We start from the raw sequence: 21,534 nt of genomic DNA on the forward strand, positions 1-21,534 counted from the left end.
TTTTGCTGCCCTTCCACCAAACGACTTTTCAAGTGATTATCTATGATTTTGCAAAGACTGGGGATCTTAGTGTCACCATTTGCATGAGCCAAGATGAAAGATTAATATTAAACACTGCTGATTTTATCTGGGGGCGGCACGGTGGTGTAGTGGTTAGCACTGTCGCCTCACAGCAAGAAGGTCCGGGTTCGAGCCCCGGGGCCGGCGAGGGCCTTTCTGTGCGGAGTTTGCATGTTCTCCCCGTGTCCACGTGGGTTTCCTCCGGGTGCTCCGGTTTCCCCCACAGTCCAAAGACATGCAGGTTAGGTTAACTGGTGACTCTAAATTGACCGTAGGTGTGAATGTGAGTGTGAATGGTTATCTGTGTCTATGTGTCAGCCCTGTGATGACCTGGCGACTTGTCCAGGGTGTACCCCGCCTTTCACCCGTAGTCAGCTAGGATAGGCTCCAGCTTGCCTGCGACCCTGGAGAACAGGATAAAGCGGCTAGAGATGATGAGATGAGATGATTTTATCTGAACGTCAAGATGAGAAAAAGACTGACTTAAGGCAGCTGTCTTGACCTCCTTACACCAAACGACGGAGATGACAGGAGCACGCTACAACTCTAGCAAAACTCATGATTTTATTCCATCGTTGAAAATTTGTCTGCAACACTGAAATCGCTTGAAAAGTCATTTGGTGTAAGACCGGCATTAAAGGAATACTCCGGAGTGAAATGCTTTTTAGGTCTATTTACGCATTATTGGGAGTGCATACGTTGAGTTGCTACCACAATCACATCAATCGGTTGTGTTTTGAGAAAATTAGTTTTTTGTGATTTCAACCGGAAAGCGCCAACACGGCAGTGCGCGGGGCATGTCTTTTTGCCGATACAAAACGCTAGTTTTAAAACCATTGCAAAGCTCAAAACAACATGACAGTTCTGTGGAAGTGAGTAGAGGGTTCCTACAAACAAAACGAAGTGTTCTTAGCTCTGAGTGCACGGACAGTGTGTGTAGAAGAGTAAATACAAAGGCAGTGACCTTACCTGAAGTTGGGCTTCCTCAGACGCCATCTTCATGGGACAGTCCGTAAAAGTCGAGTGCCGAGTGCAGAGCCCATCCCTCTGGAAATGCACAACATACTACAATTATGCATTTCCAGCGGGATGCACTCGGCACTCGACTTTTACGGACTGTCCCATGAAGATAGCGTCTGAGGAAGCCCAACTTCAGGTAAGGTCACTGCCTTTGTATTTACTCTTCTACACACACTGTCCGTGCACTCACAGAGCTAAGAACACTTCATTTTGTTTGTAGGAACCCTCTACTCACTTCCACAGAACTGTCATGTTGTTTTGAGCTTTGCAATGGTTTTAAAACTAGCGTTTTGTATCGGCAAAAAGACATGCCCCGCGCACTGCCGTGTTGGCGCTTTCCGGTTGAAATCACAAAAAACTAATTTTCTCAAAACACAACCGATTGATGTGATTGTGGTAGCAACTCAACGTATGCACTCCCAATAATGCGTAAATAGACCTAAAAAGCATTTCACTCCGGAGTATTCCTTTAAGCAGCGCTATAGACCTGAATGAGTACTGAGTACTGAATAAGTTACTGTTTCTTTCAAATCCTCTCGTCATGTAAGATCCTATTTTAGGTTCCTGACCTCCACCTCCACCACTCTTCATTTAATTTGACCATTTCCATAACAAGAGAAATGATGGAATAAAGAGTAATGGACGAGCCCTGTGTGGTGCTTCATCAATCACTCGTTGTGAGTATTAGTTATTACTCACTGTGCATTTCAAACCATATACATTTCCTTCATGGATCTCAGCCCCAGCTGGGGTTGTTATTTATGGGTTTTCTCAAGCATAACACCTCAAAGGGCAGTGCGTATGAGCATTCTGACTGCATAGTGCGCCCCCCCCCCCCCCCAAACCTCATCTTGGGAATCATGACATGGCTGGCTTTAGACAATGATTGAGTCATCAGATATGGGGTAAATATGAGATTATGGACTGTTGCATTCGCTCTCTCAGCCACCACGCCTCATGTTTCCACATGACTACTTTACTTTTCCCCTGCCATTCTTGGTTCGTGGGGTGGACCTGCACAAGCCGCTGGTCATGGTGACTTCTTATGGACATCCGTTCATCATTGTCAGTGGTTTGGAGCTCTCCAAGGAGCCAATTTCACCTCTTACCCACTGACCTTTCTAACGGACATCTGATGCCCTTTCCACTGGCCAGACTGAGAGAGTAGTTAGAGCAGATGACATCTCTCTCTATCTGAGGTTATTTGATGTGACTGGATAAGATTTGAGATTTATGATCCGCATTAAGGTCAGCGGTGTGAATCTTTGGCGAAAGTGAACTGTGCCTAGAGAAGTTGCCTTTTGTTGGTTGATTCTATTCTAATTCTATACCAAAAAATAATGATGATGATGGTTGTTTGGTCATCAATATCAAAAGCATTTTTTTTAAACTTGGTATAGAAGTCTTATGGCAATTGTTAATGTGGAAAAAATAATTTTTGTAGCATTTAATGATTGATTCTTGTTCCTAGCATACTCGGAGTTGCTTAGGGGTTCCCAAACTTTTTAAGCCATATGACCCCAAATGGACATTATGAAAGGAGAACTGAAGGCAATTTTTTTTAATCAAAAGTCTATTTCTCTCATTTTATTAAATATAGGAATGCATTTTTGATAGCTATTTTGTCACTGCTATAGCAAGTTATGAGTGTTTAAAATATGCTATGTAATATATCAGTCCATATGTCAAAACAATGGCCGTAAACAAGATTAGTTGAGATCTGTGTGAGACATCGTAGGACGGAAGTAAAACGTACAGCAGAAATCAAAGTGACCAACAACGTTGTCAAGAGACGCGCGCGCCCTCCTTCAAATGCTGATGTAATCAAGCCAGAAGTTTTGTTTGTTTTGATAGCAATCAGGAAAGTTTGAAAAAAGTAGGCAGTAATCGTCATTTTAAACTCGTTTTTGTGCAATACTTCGTTTGGAAAACAGTTTTCAAAATGGCGGCACTGACACCTGGCTGACACTTGATGTTTCGAAGTCTCGCACGAGTCTCGTGAAGATCGTGCGGGTAAGTGACGCCTGCCGTGGACCAAATAAACTAAATTCAACAAGGCTAAAAACCGAATAGGCTGATAAGTATAATATTTAATTGCAATTAGTTGCCAATATGAGTCACGATATAAGGTTACTAAAACGAAAACATAATTGAATACCACGTTAATTATGAAATAAAGCAAGTTTAAAAATGACTTCGGTTCTCCTTGAATTTCCTGCTTCCCATTATAAATTTTCTGACCACCCTACTTATTCCTTTATTCCAGATTTTTAATTAAGACTTGTCAGTATATATTCAGTAAACATACACCAATAAGCCATGCCGTTATGACCACTGACAGGTGACGTGAATAACACTGATTATCTCATTCCAGTGGCACCTGTCAAGGTGTGGGATATATTAGGCAGCAAGAGAACAGTCAGTTCTTGAAGTTGATGTGTTGGAAGCAGGAAAAATGGGCAGGTGTAAGGATCTGAGTGACTTTGACAAGGGCCAAATTGTGATGGCTAGATGACTGGGTCTGAGCATCTCCACAATGGTATATCTTGTGGGGTGTTCCCAGTATGCAGTGGTTAGTACTGACCAAAAGTGGTCCAAGGAAGGACAACCGGTGAACCGGCAACAGGGTCATTGGTGTCAAAGGCTCATTGATTCACACGGGACACAAAAGCTAGCCCATATGCTCCAATCCCACAGAAGAGCTACTGTAGCACAAACTGCTGAAAAAGTTAATGCTGACACCTTTCTGTTTTGACCAGCATACTTAGCCAGTTTACTGGCAAAATACAGCAACTGCCTTTAGATATCAATCATAAGTGAGTGTCAGATCAAGTTTTTCCTCACAGTACTGTGATGTGTGTCAAAATGATATGTTGTAGATGTGATGCACAGAGGCTGTGTTGGAAACTCTGTACTGGATGCTGTTCATATGCTAATATTAGTGGAGAAGTAGCAAGTTGTATGCAGTACATGAAGAATAAAAAATTTTGCTGTACACGACAGTTACCCAGATGATGGGCTACTCTGGTGAAAATTTCCAGTGTACAGCCCATACATGTCAACCTTTGGTCAAGCAAACCTGTATAACCAACCTCCAAAATCCGTATTTCCCTTATAAAATGCGTATAAGATGCAAATTAAAATAATTTACCTAAAATTTGAATGATAATTAACAATGATGTATCCCAGTTACTTTTTATTCAGTATTAATAACAATAAACCTTCAGAATGAATACAAAGCTCCAATGTTTGACAAAAACACCAAGTGTTATCAGCGTAGTTACGAAGGAAATACTTCGTTGTTTGGAGACAGGGTTCATCGAGCGGCTATTATGCACGAGACTTCATATTAACCACAAAGTCAAGAAAATCTGTTCGTAAAATTACGTTATAATGACCAAATACAATGAAAGTATTTTTCCAGTCTCACCTGTGAAAGGTAATCCCATGTGATCTCGTTTGGACGGTAAACCTGTTGGTACAGTTAAACGCAGCACATGAATGAGGCATCTTTATTCTCGGCTATTGTCTAGACGCTATACCAGAGACGGTTGAAGAATCTCCATTTTGCCACATCCAATATGGCGGCGAGGATGACGTATGATTCTACGCAGAAGGCGGCGTCTATGTTTATATGTCTATGACTTCACGGTTGGCGGGATTCTCGCAATGCGGTGTGCGTATGATCAAAAGTGGAATGAAGTCTCGCTACCACAAGATAACGCACGATTTCATAAGACTCTTTACTGGCTGTCTGTGGTCTACAGTACGTTTGTAAATGTTATGCGCTCTTTTATCATCGTGGGAATTGATTATAGCTCTAAATAAATATTGAAGTTTTTTTAAAGAATCCGTATAACTTTATTTATACGCCCGTATACTACGTTTCTTGAATCAAATCCGTATAAAATACGGACATTCCGTATAGGTTGACATGTATGACAGCCAGAGCTCACTTCGTCGGCTACTGCATTCCATGGTGCAGCACGGTGACTTCAAATTTGTGAATTTTGCACGTAATGCTGCGTTCATGACATGTCGGAGCTTGGGGAAAATACATGCCCTGACTCAAACAAAATTTATTTTATCCACATTCACTGGATATGAGCAATCGTGCTCTGATTGGCTACTCTACTACGAGGCTATCAGCTCAGAGACCATGGGTAGAGAAAAACAAAATGGCGGCATGTGTTGCTGATCCAACCGAGGATGAAATAAAAACTCTACTCAAAAACACAACCCCAAAAAATACAAAAAAAGCAACAAAATATGGAATAAAAGTATCTGATGGTAAGAACATCTATGTTTTTTTTAATTCTTGCTGAGTGATCCTGAACATTTCATTTTTCAGACTAAGACTAAAACCTGCTTTCTCTCTCCTCTGCAGTTTATAGATTAATTTAACTATGCTAATGTAATTCCAGTTCATATAGTTAATCTTGCCCTAATGTGCTCTGAAAGATGTGAGGCACAATCAGATCCTTCTCATGCTTTTAATTTGCCTCAAAAATTTTTTTTAAATAAAATTAGTCAATTTGTAATAATGTGACCCAGATTGTAATTAGCTTATTCCTGGCAGCAGTTAATTCTCCATTAGAAGCTCGGGGAGAGGGAGTGCGAGTGCCTGGTTATTTATTTGGCAGTGCATTGGAAAGGAGGATGCTTGCAGGATCAATTTGTCTCTCATTTAATAACGTGCTGTGTGGTAAATCATGTGCTCTGTGTGAGTGAGTAACAGAGGAAGCTCACACTTCTGGTTTGGTCGATCAGTACATGTTTGAGGGTCAGAGCTCAGAGAATTTGTTCCAAATTATGGTAATTTGATTTCTACCATGTTGCTTAGCTGAATATTGAGTATTTTGAGTGATCAGGAGTGTGTAATTCCAGAGATAATTGGTTCATTTCAGCTTGGTCATGGTGTCCCAGTGTATAATCATGTCTCAACATCCATCCATTATCTATACCACTCACCCGTCAGGGTTGTGGGGGAAGCTGGAGCCAATCCCAGCTGGCTCAAAGTGGGAGGCGGGGTACACCCTGGGCAGGTTGCCAGTCTGTCACAGGGCTAACACAGAGATGAGCAGCTATTCATACTCAAATTCACACCTATGGGCAATTTAGAGCAGCCAGTTGATTTCATCTGCATGTCTTTGGATTGGAGGAGGAAACCAGAGCACCCTGAAGGAACTCGCACAGGGAGAAGGTGCAGAAAGCCCCAGTCAGCTGCAAGGTTCAAACCCAGAACTTTTTGTGCCACCTGTGTCTCAACACATTCCTCATTTGACGGTTGCTTTTATCCAAAAACGACTTGTATTTGACACTACTGAGTAATTGAAGGTTAAGGGTATTTCTCGAGGACCTAACAGTGGCAGTTCGGTGATGCTGGGATTAATAATAATAATAATGATGATTTTTTTTTTAGGGTACTGGAGCAGTTTTTTACAAAAAAAAAAAAGAGATGAAAGTCATAGAAACAAAACATTTTAAAAGCATCTCACATTAACAAAAATCATTGAAACATTTTTTTTTAAAAATCACACATTACATTAACAAAAATCATTGAAACATTTTTTTTAAAAATCACACATTAAAAGCAATTATTAAAAAGGTGACTTTTGAGTATGGATGATTTGAACATGGACAGGTCGGTGCAGTTGCTGATATGGATTTTCACATGCAACTTTCTGATTAATATTGCTGTGCCTTAAAGGGCACATCTTGGGTATATTTAGGAGCAAGATCAATGTAATTCTTTTATTTTATATTAAACTTTGGTCAAATATCTGTCACATTTTTGCATTCTCTGCAATTTTTTTACCTTGCACAATATCAGAAAAATTCAGTTGAAATCAAGCCATTTGAGGCGAATTGGTCCGACTCTGAAAAAACTTGCCATTTGGATTTCCCGGCAAACATTGATTTTCGTGACATCACGCGCAGGACGCCTCCTTCTGAATCCCATGTCAGCGTTGGTTTGTTTATGAGAAAACGACCTGGTGGTTTTCCGCAAATTTCTTCAACATTATCACGTAATTATTAAAATGGTTAACAGATGTATCGTAGGAGGGTGTAGCAACACCGATCTTGATGGGATTAGTACTCATCGTTTTCCAAAAGACCGGACAATGAGAGAGAAATGGGAGCGCTTCGTGCGAGGCACCCGGAAAAAGCCGAGGACCAAGCAGAGCCGAGAAAAAGACCAAGAAAATCGGCAGTTCGCAAGTTGACTGTTGCCAGGGTAAGAAATAAGAGAGACTATACTCTACTCTAAATTAGGTGTTCTTGTGTTTGTGTGGTACACGGATAACGTTATTTATTGACACACACAAAAGTAAACAACACGAAAGCGCTGGGCAATAATACACTTACTTCACATGTATGAATTGGATATGCGTGTCAGGGCTTGAGATCTTGGGACCTGTCAAACACATTAAATGTATATACAACCCTTTCTCTTAGAGTAGCCAGCACTCTTCTAAATGAAGAAATATATAAATACATAATAGTAATTAGAAAAAAATATGATTTATGTAACAGTAGATAGATGAGCATTGATGCGGGAATCCATGGGTTTAGAAGCTCGGGCTACAATTCCATATTTCAATGCAAAATCGCTAGCTGCTAAACTTGGTCGACACAGACTGTGCACTGAATCCATGCAGGATATCTCAGCCTGCTGGCGGATCTGCACGTGACGTCACAAATCTGGCTCCAGACTCCCTTGGGATTTTTCCAGACGCGTTTTGTTGTTATTTTATTTTTTTCTGCTGGAGACAGATGGCCTTGTGCAAAATTACCCTTCTGGATGAATGTGTAAAGGGACGTACTTTCATATAAATAAAAAAAACCACACTAAATTGGCCCAGGATATGCACTTTAACCACTGAGCTACCACTGCCCATGGTTTTACATTTCTGTGCAGAATGTGTGTACACACAGTGAAGTTTGTTACTCTTCCCCAAGCTTTACAACTTCCTTTCCTAGCAGACAGAAGCTTGCTGTATTTTGTAAATTCCAAGCCATGGACTTTTTGCATAGGCATAACTGTATATACACGACTGTGAATTTGTATTGCTCATAGACTGCATGCTGTATGAAAAGTAGAGGGTTTTTTTTTTTGGTTAGTTTGTTGGTGTGAGACTTGTGGTGTGTATATGGTAATCTGGAACATGGTGGTTTATTTTACAAATCAGAAAAAGTTGGCATGGTATGGAAAATGCAAATAAAAAAGAAAGTAGTGATTTTCTAAATTTACTTTGATTTGTATTTCATTGCAGACAGTATGAACCCAAGATATTTCAAGTTTTGTCTGGCCAACTTCATTTCATTTGTCAATATACATCCAGTACTGCGTTTCAGGCCTGCAACACGTTCTAAAAAAAAAAAAAAGTTGTGACGGGGGCAATTTACAGCTAGTAATGAGGTAAAATAATTAAACGATGATGTGATTTTGAAACAGGTGATGTCAACAGGTGATTGTAATCATGATTTGGTACAAAATCGGTGCTTGAAAAATTATTGAAATGTTTAAAAACAATGTTCCTCAAAGCAAGATAGGAAGAGATTTGGATATTTCACCCTTGACAGCGCACATCATTAAACAATTCAAAGAATCTGGAGGAATTTTGGTGCGTAAAGGCCAAGGGCACAAGCCTAAACTGAACACCCATGATCCCTCAGATGGCACTGTATTAAGAACAGTCATTCATCTGTAGCTGATATAACCAAATAGGCTCGGGATTACTTTGACAAACTTTGTCAAGCACAACTATACAGAGTTATATCCCCAAATGCCAGGTAAAACTTCTCGTCTCATCTTCATCTGCTTTATCCAGGGCCGGGTCGCGGAGGCAGCAGTCTGAGCATGGAAGCCCAAACTTCCCTTTCCCCAGACACCTTGGCCAGCTCCTCAGGAAGAACACCGAGGCGTTCCCAGGCCAGCCGAGAGACATAGTCCTTCCAGCGTGTCCTGGGTCTTCCCCGGGGCCTCCTCCCGGGGGGACATACCTGGAACACCTCCCCAGGGAGGCGTCCAGGAGGCATCCGAAAGTGATACCCGAGCCACCTCAGCTGATTCCTGTCGATGTGGAGGAGCAGCGGCTCTACTCCGAGCTCCTCCCGAGTGACTGTGCTTCTCACCCTATCTCTAAGGGAGCGCCCAGCCACCCTGCGAAGGAAACTCATTTCAGCTGCTTGTATCCGCGATCTTGTTCTTTCGGTCATTACCTAAAGCTCATGACCATAGGTGAGAGTTGGAACGTAGATCGACCAGTAAATCGAGAGCTTCGTTTTTTTGCTCAGCTCCTTCACCACGACGGACCGGTAAAGCGACCACATCACTGCGGAGGCTGCACCGATCTGCCTGTCCACCTCGCGCTCTATCCTTCCCTCACTCGTGAACAAGATCACGAGATACTTAAACTTCTCCACTTGAGGCAGGACTTCTCCACCAACCTGGAGAGGGCAAGCCACCCTTTACCGGTCGAGAACCATGGCCTCGGACTTGGAGGTGCTGATTCTCATCCCAGCCACTTCACACTCGACTGAAAACTGCCCCAGTGCATGCTGAAGGTCCTGGTTTGAAGAAGCCAACAGGACAGCATCATCCGCAAAAAGCAGACATGAAATCCTGTGGTTCCCAAACAGGATTCCTTCCAGCCCCTGGCTCTGCCTAGAAATTCTGTCCATAAAAATTATGAACAGAACCGGTGACAAAGGGCAGCCCTGCCGGAGTCCAACATGCACTGGGAACAGGTCTGACTTACTGCCGGCAATGTGAACCAGACTCCTGCTCCGTTCGTACAGGGACCGGACAGCCCTTAGCAAAGAGCCCCGAACCCCATACTCCCGAAGCACCCCCCACAGAATACCACGAGGGACATGGTTGAATGCCTTCTCCAGATCCACAAAGCACATGTGGACTGGTTGGGCAAACTCCCATGAACCCTTGAGCATCCTATGAAGGGTATAGAGCTAGTCCAGTGTTCCACGACCAGGACGAAAACCGCATTGTTCCTCCTGGATCCGAGGTTCGACTGTTGGCCGAATTCTCCTCTCCAGTACCCTGGAGTAAACCTTCCTGGGGAGGCTGAGAAGTGTGATTCCCCTATAATTGGAGCACACTCTCCAGTCCCCTTTCTTAAAAAGAGGGACCACCACCCCAGTCTGCCACTCCAGAGGCACTGTCCCCGACCGCCACGTGATGCTGCAGAGGCGTGTCAGCCAAGACAGCCCCACAACATCCAGAGACTTGAGATACTCAGGGTGGATCTCATCCACCCGCGGTGCCCTGCCACGGAGGAGCTTGAAAACTACCTCAGTGACTTCGGCTTGGGTAATGGACGAGTCCACCTCTGAGTCATCAGCCTCCGCTTCCTCAATGGAAGATGTGACGGTGGGATTGAGGAGATCCTCTAAATATTCCTTCCACCGCCCGACAATGTCCCCAGTCGAGGTCAACAGCTCCCCACCCGCACTGTAAAGTGTTGGCAGAGTACTGCTTCCCCCTCCTGAGGCGCCGGACGGTTTGCCAGAATTTCTTCGAGGCCGACCGATAGTCCTCCTCCATGGCCTCACCGAACTCCTCCCAGTTCCGAGTTTTTGCCTCCACAACTGCCCGAGCTGCGGCATGCCTGGCCTGCCGATACCTGTCAGCTGCCTCCGGAGTCACGGAGGCTAACATGGCCTGATAGGACTCCTTCAGCTTGATGGCATCCCTTACTTCCAGTGTCCACCACCGGGTTCGGGGGTTCCCGCCACGACAAGCACCGGAGACCTTGCGGCCACAGCTCCAAACAGCTGCGTCTACAATGGAGGTAGAGAACATGGTCCACTCAGACTCGATGTCCCCTGCCTCCCTCGGAAGCTGGGAGAAGCTCTCCTGGAGGTGGGAGTTAAAGACCTCCCCGACAGAGTGCTCAGCCAGACGTTCCCAGCAGACCCTCACCATATGTTTGAGCCTGCCAGGTCTGTCCGGCTTCCTCCTCCACCAGCGGATCCAACTCACCACCAGGTGGTGATCAGTTGACAGCTCAGCCCCCTCTCTTTACCCGAGAGTCCAAAACATAGGGCCGGAGATCCGATGAAATGACAACAAAGTCGATCATCGACCTCCGACCTAAGGTGTCCTGGTGCCACGTGCACTTATGGACACCCCATGCTCGAACATAGTGTTCGTTATGGACAAACCATGACTAGCACAGAAGTCCAATAACACCACTCGGGTTCAGATTGGGAAGGCCGTTCCTCCCAATCACACCCCTCCAGGTGTCACTGTCGTCGCCCACGTGAGCGTTGAAGTCCCCCAGTAGAACAATGGAGTCCCCAGTCTGAGCACCTCTCAGTACCTCTCCCAGGGACTCCAAGAAGGCCGGATACTCTATACTGCTATTCAGCCCGTAGGCACAAACAACAGCAAGAGCCATCTCCCCGACCCGAAGGCGCAGAGAGGCGACCCTCTCGTTCACTGGGGTAAACTCCAACATATGGCGGCTGAGCTGGGGAGCTATAAGCAAGCCCACACCAGCCCGCCGCCGCTCACCATGGGCGACTCCAGAGAAGTGGAAAGTCCAGCCCCTCTCAAGGAGCTGGGTTCCGGAGCCCAAGCTGTGCATGGAGGTGAGCCCGACTATCTCTAGCCGGTACCTCTCAACCTCCCACACAAACTCAGGCTGTTTCCCCCCCCAGTGAAGTGACATTCCATGTCCCAACAGCTAGCCGCTGTGTTCGGGGATCAGGTCGTTGAGGCCCCTGCCTTCGACTGCCGCCTAATCCACACTGCACCAACCCCCTCCGGCTACCTCTGTGGGTGGTGAATCCACAGGAGGTCGGGCCCACGTCACCGCTTCGGGCTGAGCCTGGCTGGGCCCCATGGGCAAAGGCCCGGCCACCAAGCGCTCTCATACGAGCCCCAACCCCGGGCCTGGCTCTAGGGTGGGGCCCCGGCTGTGCCATACCGGGCGACGTCACGGTCCTTGATTTTATTTTATCCATAAGGGTTTTGGTGAACTGCTCTTGGTCTGGCCTGTCACCTAGGACCTGTCTGCCTTGGGAGACCCTAACAGGGGGCGTAATGCCCCTGACAACATAGCTTCTAGGATCATTCAAGCACACAAACCCCTCCACCACAATAAGGTGGCAGTTCCAGGAGGGGAGGTAAAACTTTCCTGTGCAAAAAGGAAGTCTTATGTTAACTCTGTCCAGAAATATTGTCAACTTCTCTGGGCTTGGAGGCATTTGGGATGGACCACCAACTGGTGAAAATGTATATTGTAGTCAGATGAATCAATATTCCAGGGGCTTCTTTTTTTTTTCTTTTCATGTGCTCTAGACCAAAGATGAAAAGGACAATCCAGACTGTTACCAGTAACCAGTCCAAAAGGTCTGTCATGGTATGGGGTTGTCAGTAGCCTTGGCAAATGTAACTTCTGTGATGGCAGCATTAATGCTGAAAAGTACATTGAGATTTTGGAGCAGCATATGCTGCCTTCAAGACGATGTCTTTTCCAGGAATGTTTCAACAAGATAATGCAAAACCACATTCTGCGCACATTATAAAGGCATGGCTGCAGAAGTAGAGGGTGTCTGTCCCCAATAGAGAATGTGTCTCAAATTTAGAAATGAAAAACATGACGATAACACCACTGTTGCACATCTTAAGACCTGTTTGCAGCAAGAATGGGACAAAATAATACCTGAAATGCTTCATCACTTGGTGTCCTCAGCCAATAAACATCTTTTAAGTGTTGTGAGAAGGAATGGAAACATTAGAAAGTGGTAAATACTTTAGCATCCCAACTTTTTTTGGAAATGTTGCAAGAATCAAAATCTAAAGTGTTTAGTTTGAAAAAACAATACAATTCATGATGTAAAAGTAAATAAAATAGATTTTATATAGCACTTTTCATCAACAAGTGTAACAAAGTGCTGTACCGGGAATAAATAAGAGGAAACATGTAGAAGTAAAACATCAAATACAATGCTGTTGTATTGTTTTGAGTGCAATTCAGGTCAAAAATTATTTACAAATCATTGTTTTCAGTTTTAATTTCAACATAGCGTCACAACTTTTAATGACTTGGGGTTGTACACTGTCTCAGATTCAGGATGTGATCATTAAACACAATCAAAATGTTTTATAAAAATTACAAAGTAAGAAATGGACATTTGTTTTGTACTTTCTGCAAAAGCTGTTGAGATAAGTGAAATAATTTGAGTGTGAACACGAGCAAGAAATAATTTTTCAATGTTTCAGAAAGGGTGTCCATGAATACTGCAGCATATTGGATGTTAAAAAGGATAGGTCTGTTCATTGTCTTCCTTGGAGAAAAGGACATCTGTATGTAAACCCAACCCCTTTCCCCACCACATACTTGACCATGATTTATTTTAATAAGAATAAATAGACAAATTTATATAGCGCCATATCTATCACTATTGCTTTACATTAATGATCATCAAAATTGACCGGCTACAATTAAAATAAATGTCTTTAAAATTTTTATATATATATATATATATATATATATATATATATATATATATATATATATATATATATATATATATGCGCACACAAACACATACAATATACATACACGTATGTAAAATCACAAGTTATTCATAAGCCATTCGAAAGAGAGACTTTTTTTTTTAAACTGTTTGAGATTGTTCATGTTCTTTGGAAGTGCATTCCATAGTTTAGGGCCAGAATACTTTAATGTCCTTCCACCAAAAGTACTACATTTGAATCTTGGAATGACGAGATTATTGTTGCCACCTGCTCTTGTCCCCTTATTTGGTCTCTTGTGGAGAAGTTCCATAAGGTATGACAGCAAGGATCCATAAAGCGACTTGCGTACAGTAATCAAGACTTTGTAGTCGATCCTTCTTCTGATAGGCAACCAATGGAGAGCTTTCATTACAGATGTAATACAACCCTGATTCCAAAAAAGTTGGGACAAAGTACAAATTGTAAATATAAATGGAATGCAATAATTTACAAATTTCAAAAACTGATATTGTATTCACAATAGAACATAGACAACATATCAAATGTCGAAAGTGAGACATTTTGAAATTTCATGCCAAATACTGGCTCATTTGAAATTTCATGACAGCAACACATCTCAAAAAAGTTGGGACAGGGGCAGTAAGAGGCTGGAAAAGTTAAAGGTACAAAAAAGGAACAGCTGGAGGACCAAATTGCAACTCATTAGGCCAATTGGCAATAGGTCATTAACATGACTGGGTATAAAAAGAGCATCTTGGAGTGGCAGCGGCTCACAGAAGTAAAGATGGGAAGAGGATCACCAATCCCCCTAATTCTGTGCTGACAAATAGTGGAGCAATATCAGAAAGGAGTTCGACAGTGTAAAATTGCAAAGAGTTTGAACATATCATCATCTACAGTGCATAATATCGTCAAAAGATTCAGAGAATCTGGAAGAATCTCTGTGCGTAAGGGTCAAGGCTAGAAAACCATACTGGGTGCCCGTGATCTTCGGGCCCTTAGACGGCACTGCATCTCTGATGGTATGGGGTTGCATTAGTGCATGTGGCATGGGCAGCTTACACATCTGGAAAGACACCATCAATGCTGAAAGGTATATCCAGGTTCTAGAGCAACATATGCTCCCGACGTCTCTTTCAGGGAAAACCTTGGATTTTCCAACATGACAATGCCAAACCACATACTGCATCAATTACAGCATCATGGCTGCGTAGAAGAAGGGTCCGGGTACTGAACTGGCCAGCCTGCAGTCCAGATCTTTCACCCATAGAAAACATTTGGCGCATCATAAAACGGAAGATACGACAAAAAAGACCTAAGACAGTTGAGCAACTAGAATCCTACATTAGACAAGAATGGGTTAACATTCCTATCCCTAAACTTGAGGAACTTGTCTCCTCAGTCCCCAGACGTTTACAGACTGTTGTAAAGAGAAAAGGGGATGTCTCACAGTGGTAAACATGGCCTTGTCCCAACTTTTTTGAAGTGCTGTTGTCATGAAATTTAAAATCACCTAATTTTTCTCTTTAAATGATACATTTTCTCAGTTTAAACATTTGATATGTCATCTATGTTCTATTCTAAATAAAATATGGAATTTTGAAACTTCCACATCATTGCATTTCGTTTTTATTTACAATTTGTACTTTGTCCCAACTTTTTTGGAATCGGGGTTGCACAATCATACTTGCCAGTGCAGGTGATAAATCGCACAGACGACTTCTGTATAGCATGCAGGTAGTTAAAGACTCGATGCTGGCAGGCTGTAGAGGATACCATTACATTAATCTAACTTATCATTGTGTTTACCATGATCTTGGCAGCCTCCTCACTAATGTAATGGCAACCTTTAAACATGCTGTTTAGATTAAAGAGGCAGGTCTTTTCAATGTTCTTGATCTCCTCCTTTAGAGTCATTGCATTGTCCAGATCACATACTAGAATATGGACAGAGTTCGTAAGAGCAACAGGTTCCTAGCCGACCATCAGAGGGGACAGCTCGGACCGATCAAGACTGCTTCGAGGACCTGCGATGACAACTTGTCATCGTTGAATTTGTTTGTTGGCTGACATCCTTTGATGAATATCAGCCAGCACACACTCCATTTGGGCTTTCACCAGAGACTAGTTTCCTTTGGTGAAGGTACTGTACAGCTGACAGTCGTCAGCATCGGTGTTGTCGTCGAGTCGCTAAACCTAGAGTCTGAGTCCAGTCTCGAGTCCCCAGTGTTCAAGGCTGAGTCAAGTCCAAGTCATTAAAGAAAATTTCAAATCAAGTCCACTGCTGATCCGAGTTGAGTCCGACACAAGCCCCGCTATCAACAGGGCAAATAACATGAGAGAGGGTTAACACTTGCTAGTTCATCGGTCAGCAAGCAAGCCCTGCTATCAACAGAGCAATGAACATAGCCTGCCACTTACTTCTCTGGGTGGAGTCTTGCCAAATGACGATTGAAGTTCGAGGTTGTCCCCGTCATCTCCTCGATAGTTCTTCTGCATATGGAACACACAGCAGTGCATCCCTCCCCCCAGGCATTTTAGCGCCATTAACGTTAGTTTGTTCCTGAACATGACGTATGAACAAGCGAATGTGCATTCTGTTGCATGAAATTAGTATAAAAATTAATGTAGATAAATAAATATCTTATGCCAAATTATTATGGCACGTTTCCAAAATAAAGAAAAAATCCGAGTCCTCGTCTCAGATTTATGAGTCCGAATGCAGTTAATGCACGAGTCCAAGTCTGAGTCACCGGTGCTCAAGTCAAGTCATGAGTCCTTAAATTGGGCATGAGCCGGACTCGAGTCCGAGTCCTGGACTTGAGCGCTACAAGCCTGGTCAGCATACAGATGGATGTGTATTTTACATAATGTGTGGAAGAGGTGGCTCAGTGGTTAGTGATCAGAAGGTTGCGAGTTACCAAGTTGTCATTATTAGGTTCTTGAACAGGACACTTTAACCTTAACTGCGCTTGTATCCTGTCTCAATTGTACTTCATACAAGCATCTGCCAAATGGGCAAATACTTTATTTGGTCACTCCAGGTTTAGTTCTTTTCTGCTCTTAACTTTATATTTGTATATTGTCTTTTTTTTTCCTTGATCTGAAAAAAATCATAATCTGAAACTTCAGCTGAAGTCTCATATAATTTACTTAATATGCTGTCTTTGTGTGTTGTTCTTCTGCAGTGTAAATGGTCCAGAAAAGGCTTCATTAGGACTCGCTGGGCTTTGGGGGACTGGTGAGTGGACATGTTTTATCTCTCTGTCTCCTCTGTCTTTGTGTATATACTCTGTAGCTGGCCCCAATAACTAGGAAAGGTCCATTCCCACCGTGTGTGTGTGTGTTTTCAGTCCAGCTGCTGGAGAAGGGCTGGATTGGATTAGGTCTAATCATGTTAGTCAAGCATCTCTATCTGACAGATGACCGAAAACATTACATGCAATTGCACCTGCGTGTGCAGGATCTTAAAGGTTTTCTCCATGTGGAGGTGGATGAAGGGGGATAGCTGTGTGGGTAATCTAATAGAGGAAATACAACTGGACAAAAGGGCTGAAATAGGGGATTGGAAAAGAGGGATGATGTGAGACAGGGACCGGGCTCTGTTCCAGAAATAGGGATGACACGAGTTAGATGGAGAGAGTGTGCAGTGGAATGAAATAGTGACAGAGGAATAACAGGCTTGGCCACGGGGCCCCTGTGAAAGCATCTATAGCATTCTACACATGTCACTTTTAAACAGATTAGTGGCTTTGGCATGTAAGAGCACACAGTCCTGTAAGAGCAGAGTATGCAGTCATTCATAGTATTGCTTATAGTCTTTGTGGTGTTTTAAAGGTCAAAGCATGAAGGGTTAAAGATCAAACTTTATGAACAGGAATGTAAGAAGTATTTATATTAGATTTGCTGCTGAAGTAATTATTGATGTTATATACAGTATATATGGGGCTCTCGGTTTGAAAAAAAAAAGCATAAGGTCGACTGCTGTATCTGTGGTGTCTTAGTGTTTGTGTAGGTGGTAACATGGCAAAGTGTTAGAATGAAAACATTTTCACGAGGAGCGGTTAGACATACTGCTGCGATATCCAATCAAATCAGCTCCTCTTATGCCCTCCCTCTCTCTCAGGAAGCAGTAGCAAACATTTTCGGACCGTGTCGGCAGATTTTGAATTATGTTACAACCATGAAAGTGCCAGCAGTACGCAAATGCAAAATAATCGACTTTCGACAATCCATAATAACAAATCACTGACATTAAAAAGCAAATTACACTTGTTGGTGCCAAATAGAGCCTGTGATGTTATAACAAATGACACTTGCATTCAAAGGCAGGTGTTGAGTTTTATTTTTATATTGTGTATTGGGTTTGCAAAGTTTGGCTCAGAGCTGCTTTTCCATTGTGTTCACAGTGCCTTTGACCTAGTGAATATTCATCTGTTCCATGATGCCTCCAACCTGGTGGCCTGGGAAAACAGTCCTTCTGTCTACTCAGACACACGACAGAAAGCTCTCGGCTATGTTCTGGACAGGTAAGAGTTAGCATGAGCGAATTATGTGTGCAGTGGTAATCAAAAACTCTCAACTGAAACCGTTATTAGGGGGTGGTACAGTGGTGTAGTGGTTAGCACTGTCACCTCACAGCAAGAAGGTTCTGGGTTCGAGTCCAGCAGCCGACGGGGGTCTTTCTGTGTGTGGAATTTGCATGTTCTCCCCATGTCTGCGTGGGTTTCCCATACAGTCCAAAGACATGCAGGTAGGTTAACTGCTCCCCGGGTGCTGTAGCATAGCTGCTCACTGCTCTGGGTTTGTGTGCGCGCGCACGCATGCATGTGTTCACTGCTTCAGATGGGTTAAATGCAGAGAATTTCACTGTGCTTGAGTGTGCATGTGACAAATAAAGGCTTCTTCATTATTATGGTTTTTGGTACCTCATCATGGGAAGCTAGGGAGCAACAAATAGCCTGGAAAAAAATCACAATATTTTTGATGCATGTCCAAAGTATACACCACCAACTTCCTTGCTGCAGTTCAACCAGCTCCTGAGTGAAGGTATCAATGCGCTGTCGAAGCGCGCAGAAGGTGTTAGTACGCCTGTCATTATAGTGCGGACTTTCCATAGCATAGAAAATCGCCACGTTTCAATTTATGTAACTGAACTTTGTTTCATGTCACTGGTCATATAAACCTATGTAAACAGGAAAAATGTGGAAGAGTTTGGTCGCATCTAACTACAGCCCCAAAAAATGCCATTGGCCATGCTGAGCCTAGCTACATTGCTAACAGGAGTAACAGCGTGTCTGACTGACTGGCAGGTCGCGCAAAGCTCGGAGAGGTACGGATCAGCTCGTCTCAATTCAGAGAAGAACATATTTCATTATGGAAGTACGGTGGACTGTTCCTTTAAGAATGACGCATAATTCATCGAGGATTTTTTTTTTTTTTTTTTAATCACAGATCACTAACTTCTAATAACCGCGAGTTGGCCTAGTGGTTAGCATGTCCGCCTCTCGATTGGGAGATTGCGAGTTCTACTCGCGAACGGGTCATACCAAAGACCATCTTAAAAATGGTACCTACTGCCATCTGGCAAGGCATGCTGCAATACAGATGCGAGTGGGGAGTCAAACTCTCGCGGTTACCAGAGGACTCGCCCCCCACTGTAACCCTAGCTATGTAATAGGCAAGAGGCCGAGGGCTACAGAAACTGAGATCGGCGCCGCCCTACGCGCCATATGGTGTGGGAAGGACTTTAGACTTTTTTAGACTAACTTTTAAGCAAATATCAGTAATGGTATTTATATTGCCTCATCCGATGTGGAACTATATTGGATTTAAATGGAAAAAATAATATATGATAAAAGACTGTCATTACTTTTGTTAAAGGGAAGGGATAAAAAATTACCTACTGAACCTCTGAGTTATTGCACAACATTGTATTTCAAAGTTTAATTGTTAACCCAAGGAGTCGCTTGGTAGTCCATCTTTTTCCAAGAGCAAGAAGCCTTTGTCATACGTACACTCAAGCACAGACTTGAGTACAGTGCAATGTCTCCTGTAACCCATCTGAAGCAGTGAACGCACACAAGTGAGCAATGAGCACACATACCCAGAGCAGCGAGCAGCTATGCTACAGCGCCCAGGGAGCAGTTTGGGTTTAGGTGCCTTGCTCAAGGGCACTTCAGCCCAACCTTCAGGCCATGGCTGCCCACATTAACCTAACCACGTGTCTTTGGACTGTGGGAGAAACCGGAGCACCCAGAGGAAACCCACACAGACACAGGGAGAACATGCAAACTCCACACTGGGCTCGAACACAGAACCTTCTTGCTGTGAGGCAGCAGTGCTTACCGCTGCACCACCATGCTGCCCAAATCTTTGACGTATTCATCAAATATACTTTGAATACTTGTATACAGAAAAAGTCCATTAGTTATTGAACATTAATCATGAGTAGAAGACAACAGTAAGGGGGTCCAGTGACCAGTTTTGGTGTGGGGAGCATTTTCCTGGCACGCTTTAGCTCCCCCTTTGATTTGGAGGGAAGAGTCGTTAGTTTATCCTTGTCGTCAAGCTCTTTTGGCTGATCACCTTATTATCCGATGATGAAACATGGGAGTGGTTTCTTCCTGGATGATCTCCCTACACCAAAAACAAACAAACAAAAAAAAAAAAAACCCCACCCAGGACATGAGGGCTCACTGAATGATTTAATGAGTGTAAAATTATTTAAATCATACGCTGTGATCTTCAGTCACCAGATCTCAACTCGCTTGAACACCTATGAGTGTGTTAGGCTATGCTCTGTTCCGTTCGGCTCCATCATCAAAGCAACAATTTCGGGAATATGTTTTTGATGAACAGTATTCAGTACGTTTCCAGAGATTTATAGAAACTGTGCCAAGGTGCTGTGAAGCTGTTCTGGTGACTTGTGCGGTCTTGACACTGTTAGTTTTCCTTTAATTTGTCACCCATCTTAATGTAGTGGACAAGTTGTTTAAGAGACAAATCCCTTTTTATACATAGTGTGCAGCAACACTGGTGTATTTGATGATCTGTTTATTATATAATGATATTTAACCTCATAATTCCATTTCAAATTCATAACTCTAGACGACAAAGTCAGATCATAAAACGTGTCACTGTCCAATCACTTATAGACTCTGTGTGTGTGTGTGAGAGAGAGAGAGAGAGAGAGAGGGAGTGCTGCCCTTCCATCATGATGCACTCTCTAACATGGAATATGAATGCACACAGTGACTTCCATGGCATTGCCACAAATCCACTTAGAATAACTGCATGCATATGCTTGGCATATTTCAGCGAGGCACCTGACACCCTGAGTTACGACCTGCTTTTACGTTTCAGGGATCCTTTTTTTCCCCTGCTCCCTCCTTGATTTCTCATCTGATGAAAGAATGGAGCGGCTTTAATGACAGCCAAGTGGAGGTGCTTTAGGAATATTGCACCTTTTACAGTTTTTATTAAGCCATATTTGCTTGGATTTATGGATATAATGAAGTATGAAAAGGGCCCCTTGCTGCTTATGCTGAGAGTTTGCTCCATATTTTTTGTGAATTTTTTTTCAGTGTTTGTGAAGTTGATTTATTTTTAAAAGTCGGCTCATAAATACTATACCTAGGTCCATATTTCTGAGGCGGTGCAGTCATGGCAACTCTTTGGGTTTTTATTTTTTTTTCCCCCCCCTCCCTCCTTATACACCCTGATGTCCAGCAGTCTAATACTGTAAAAGGACAAGGCCAGAAAAGTTATTACATGCCTTGCAGATGTTTCTGTTTATGACCGTCTGTGAAATTGCATGTATTGTGCAGCATCTTGAATCTCTATAGCGATGCTTATTAAAAGGTGCCGAAAGTATAATCTTTGCCCTTTCTGGGCAGGTCTTGGTTGTAGTTTAGGTTTGTGGGTGGGACTAAAACATTAAG

The 21,534-nt window shown here is 43.2% G+C and overlaps 1 protein-coding gene across 1 annotated transcript in view; it reads left to right on the forward strand.

The window, feature by feature from the left end:
- LOC132889575 (inositol polyphosphate-5-phosphatase A-like) overlaps nt 1-21,534 on the forward strand; it is a 363,076-nt gene that overhangs the window by 245,934 nt on the left and 95,608 nt on the right. Inside the window, exons 7-8 of the mRNA XM_060926225.1 lie at nt 16,780-16,832; nt 18,001-18,120. Of these exons, the coding sequence (XP_060782208.1) occupies nt 16,780-16,832; nt 18,001-18,120 (173 nt within the window). The remainder of the gene's footprint in view (nt 1-16,779; nt 16,833-18,000; nt 18,121-21,534) is intronic.

Source organism: Neoarius graeffei, chromosome 7, assembly GCF_027579695.1.
Source record: "Neoarius graeffei isolate fNeoGra1 chromosome 7, fNeoGra1.pri, whole genome shotgun sequence".
NCBI lineage: Eukaryota > Metazoa > Chordata > Actinopteri > Siluriformes > Ariidae > Neoarius > Neoarius graeffei.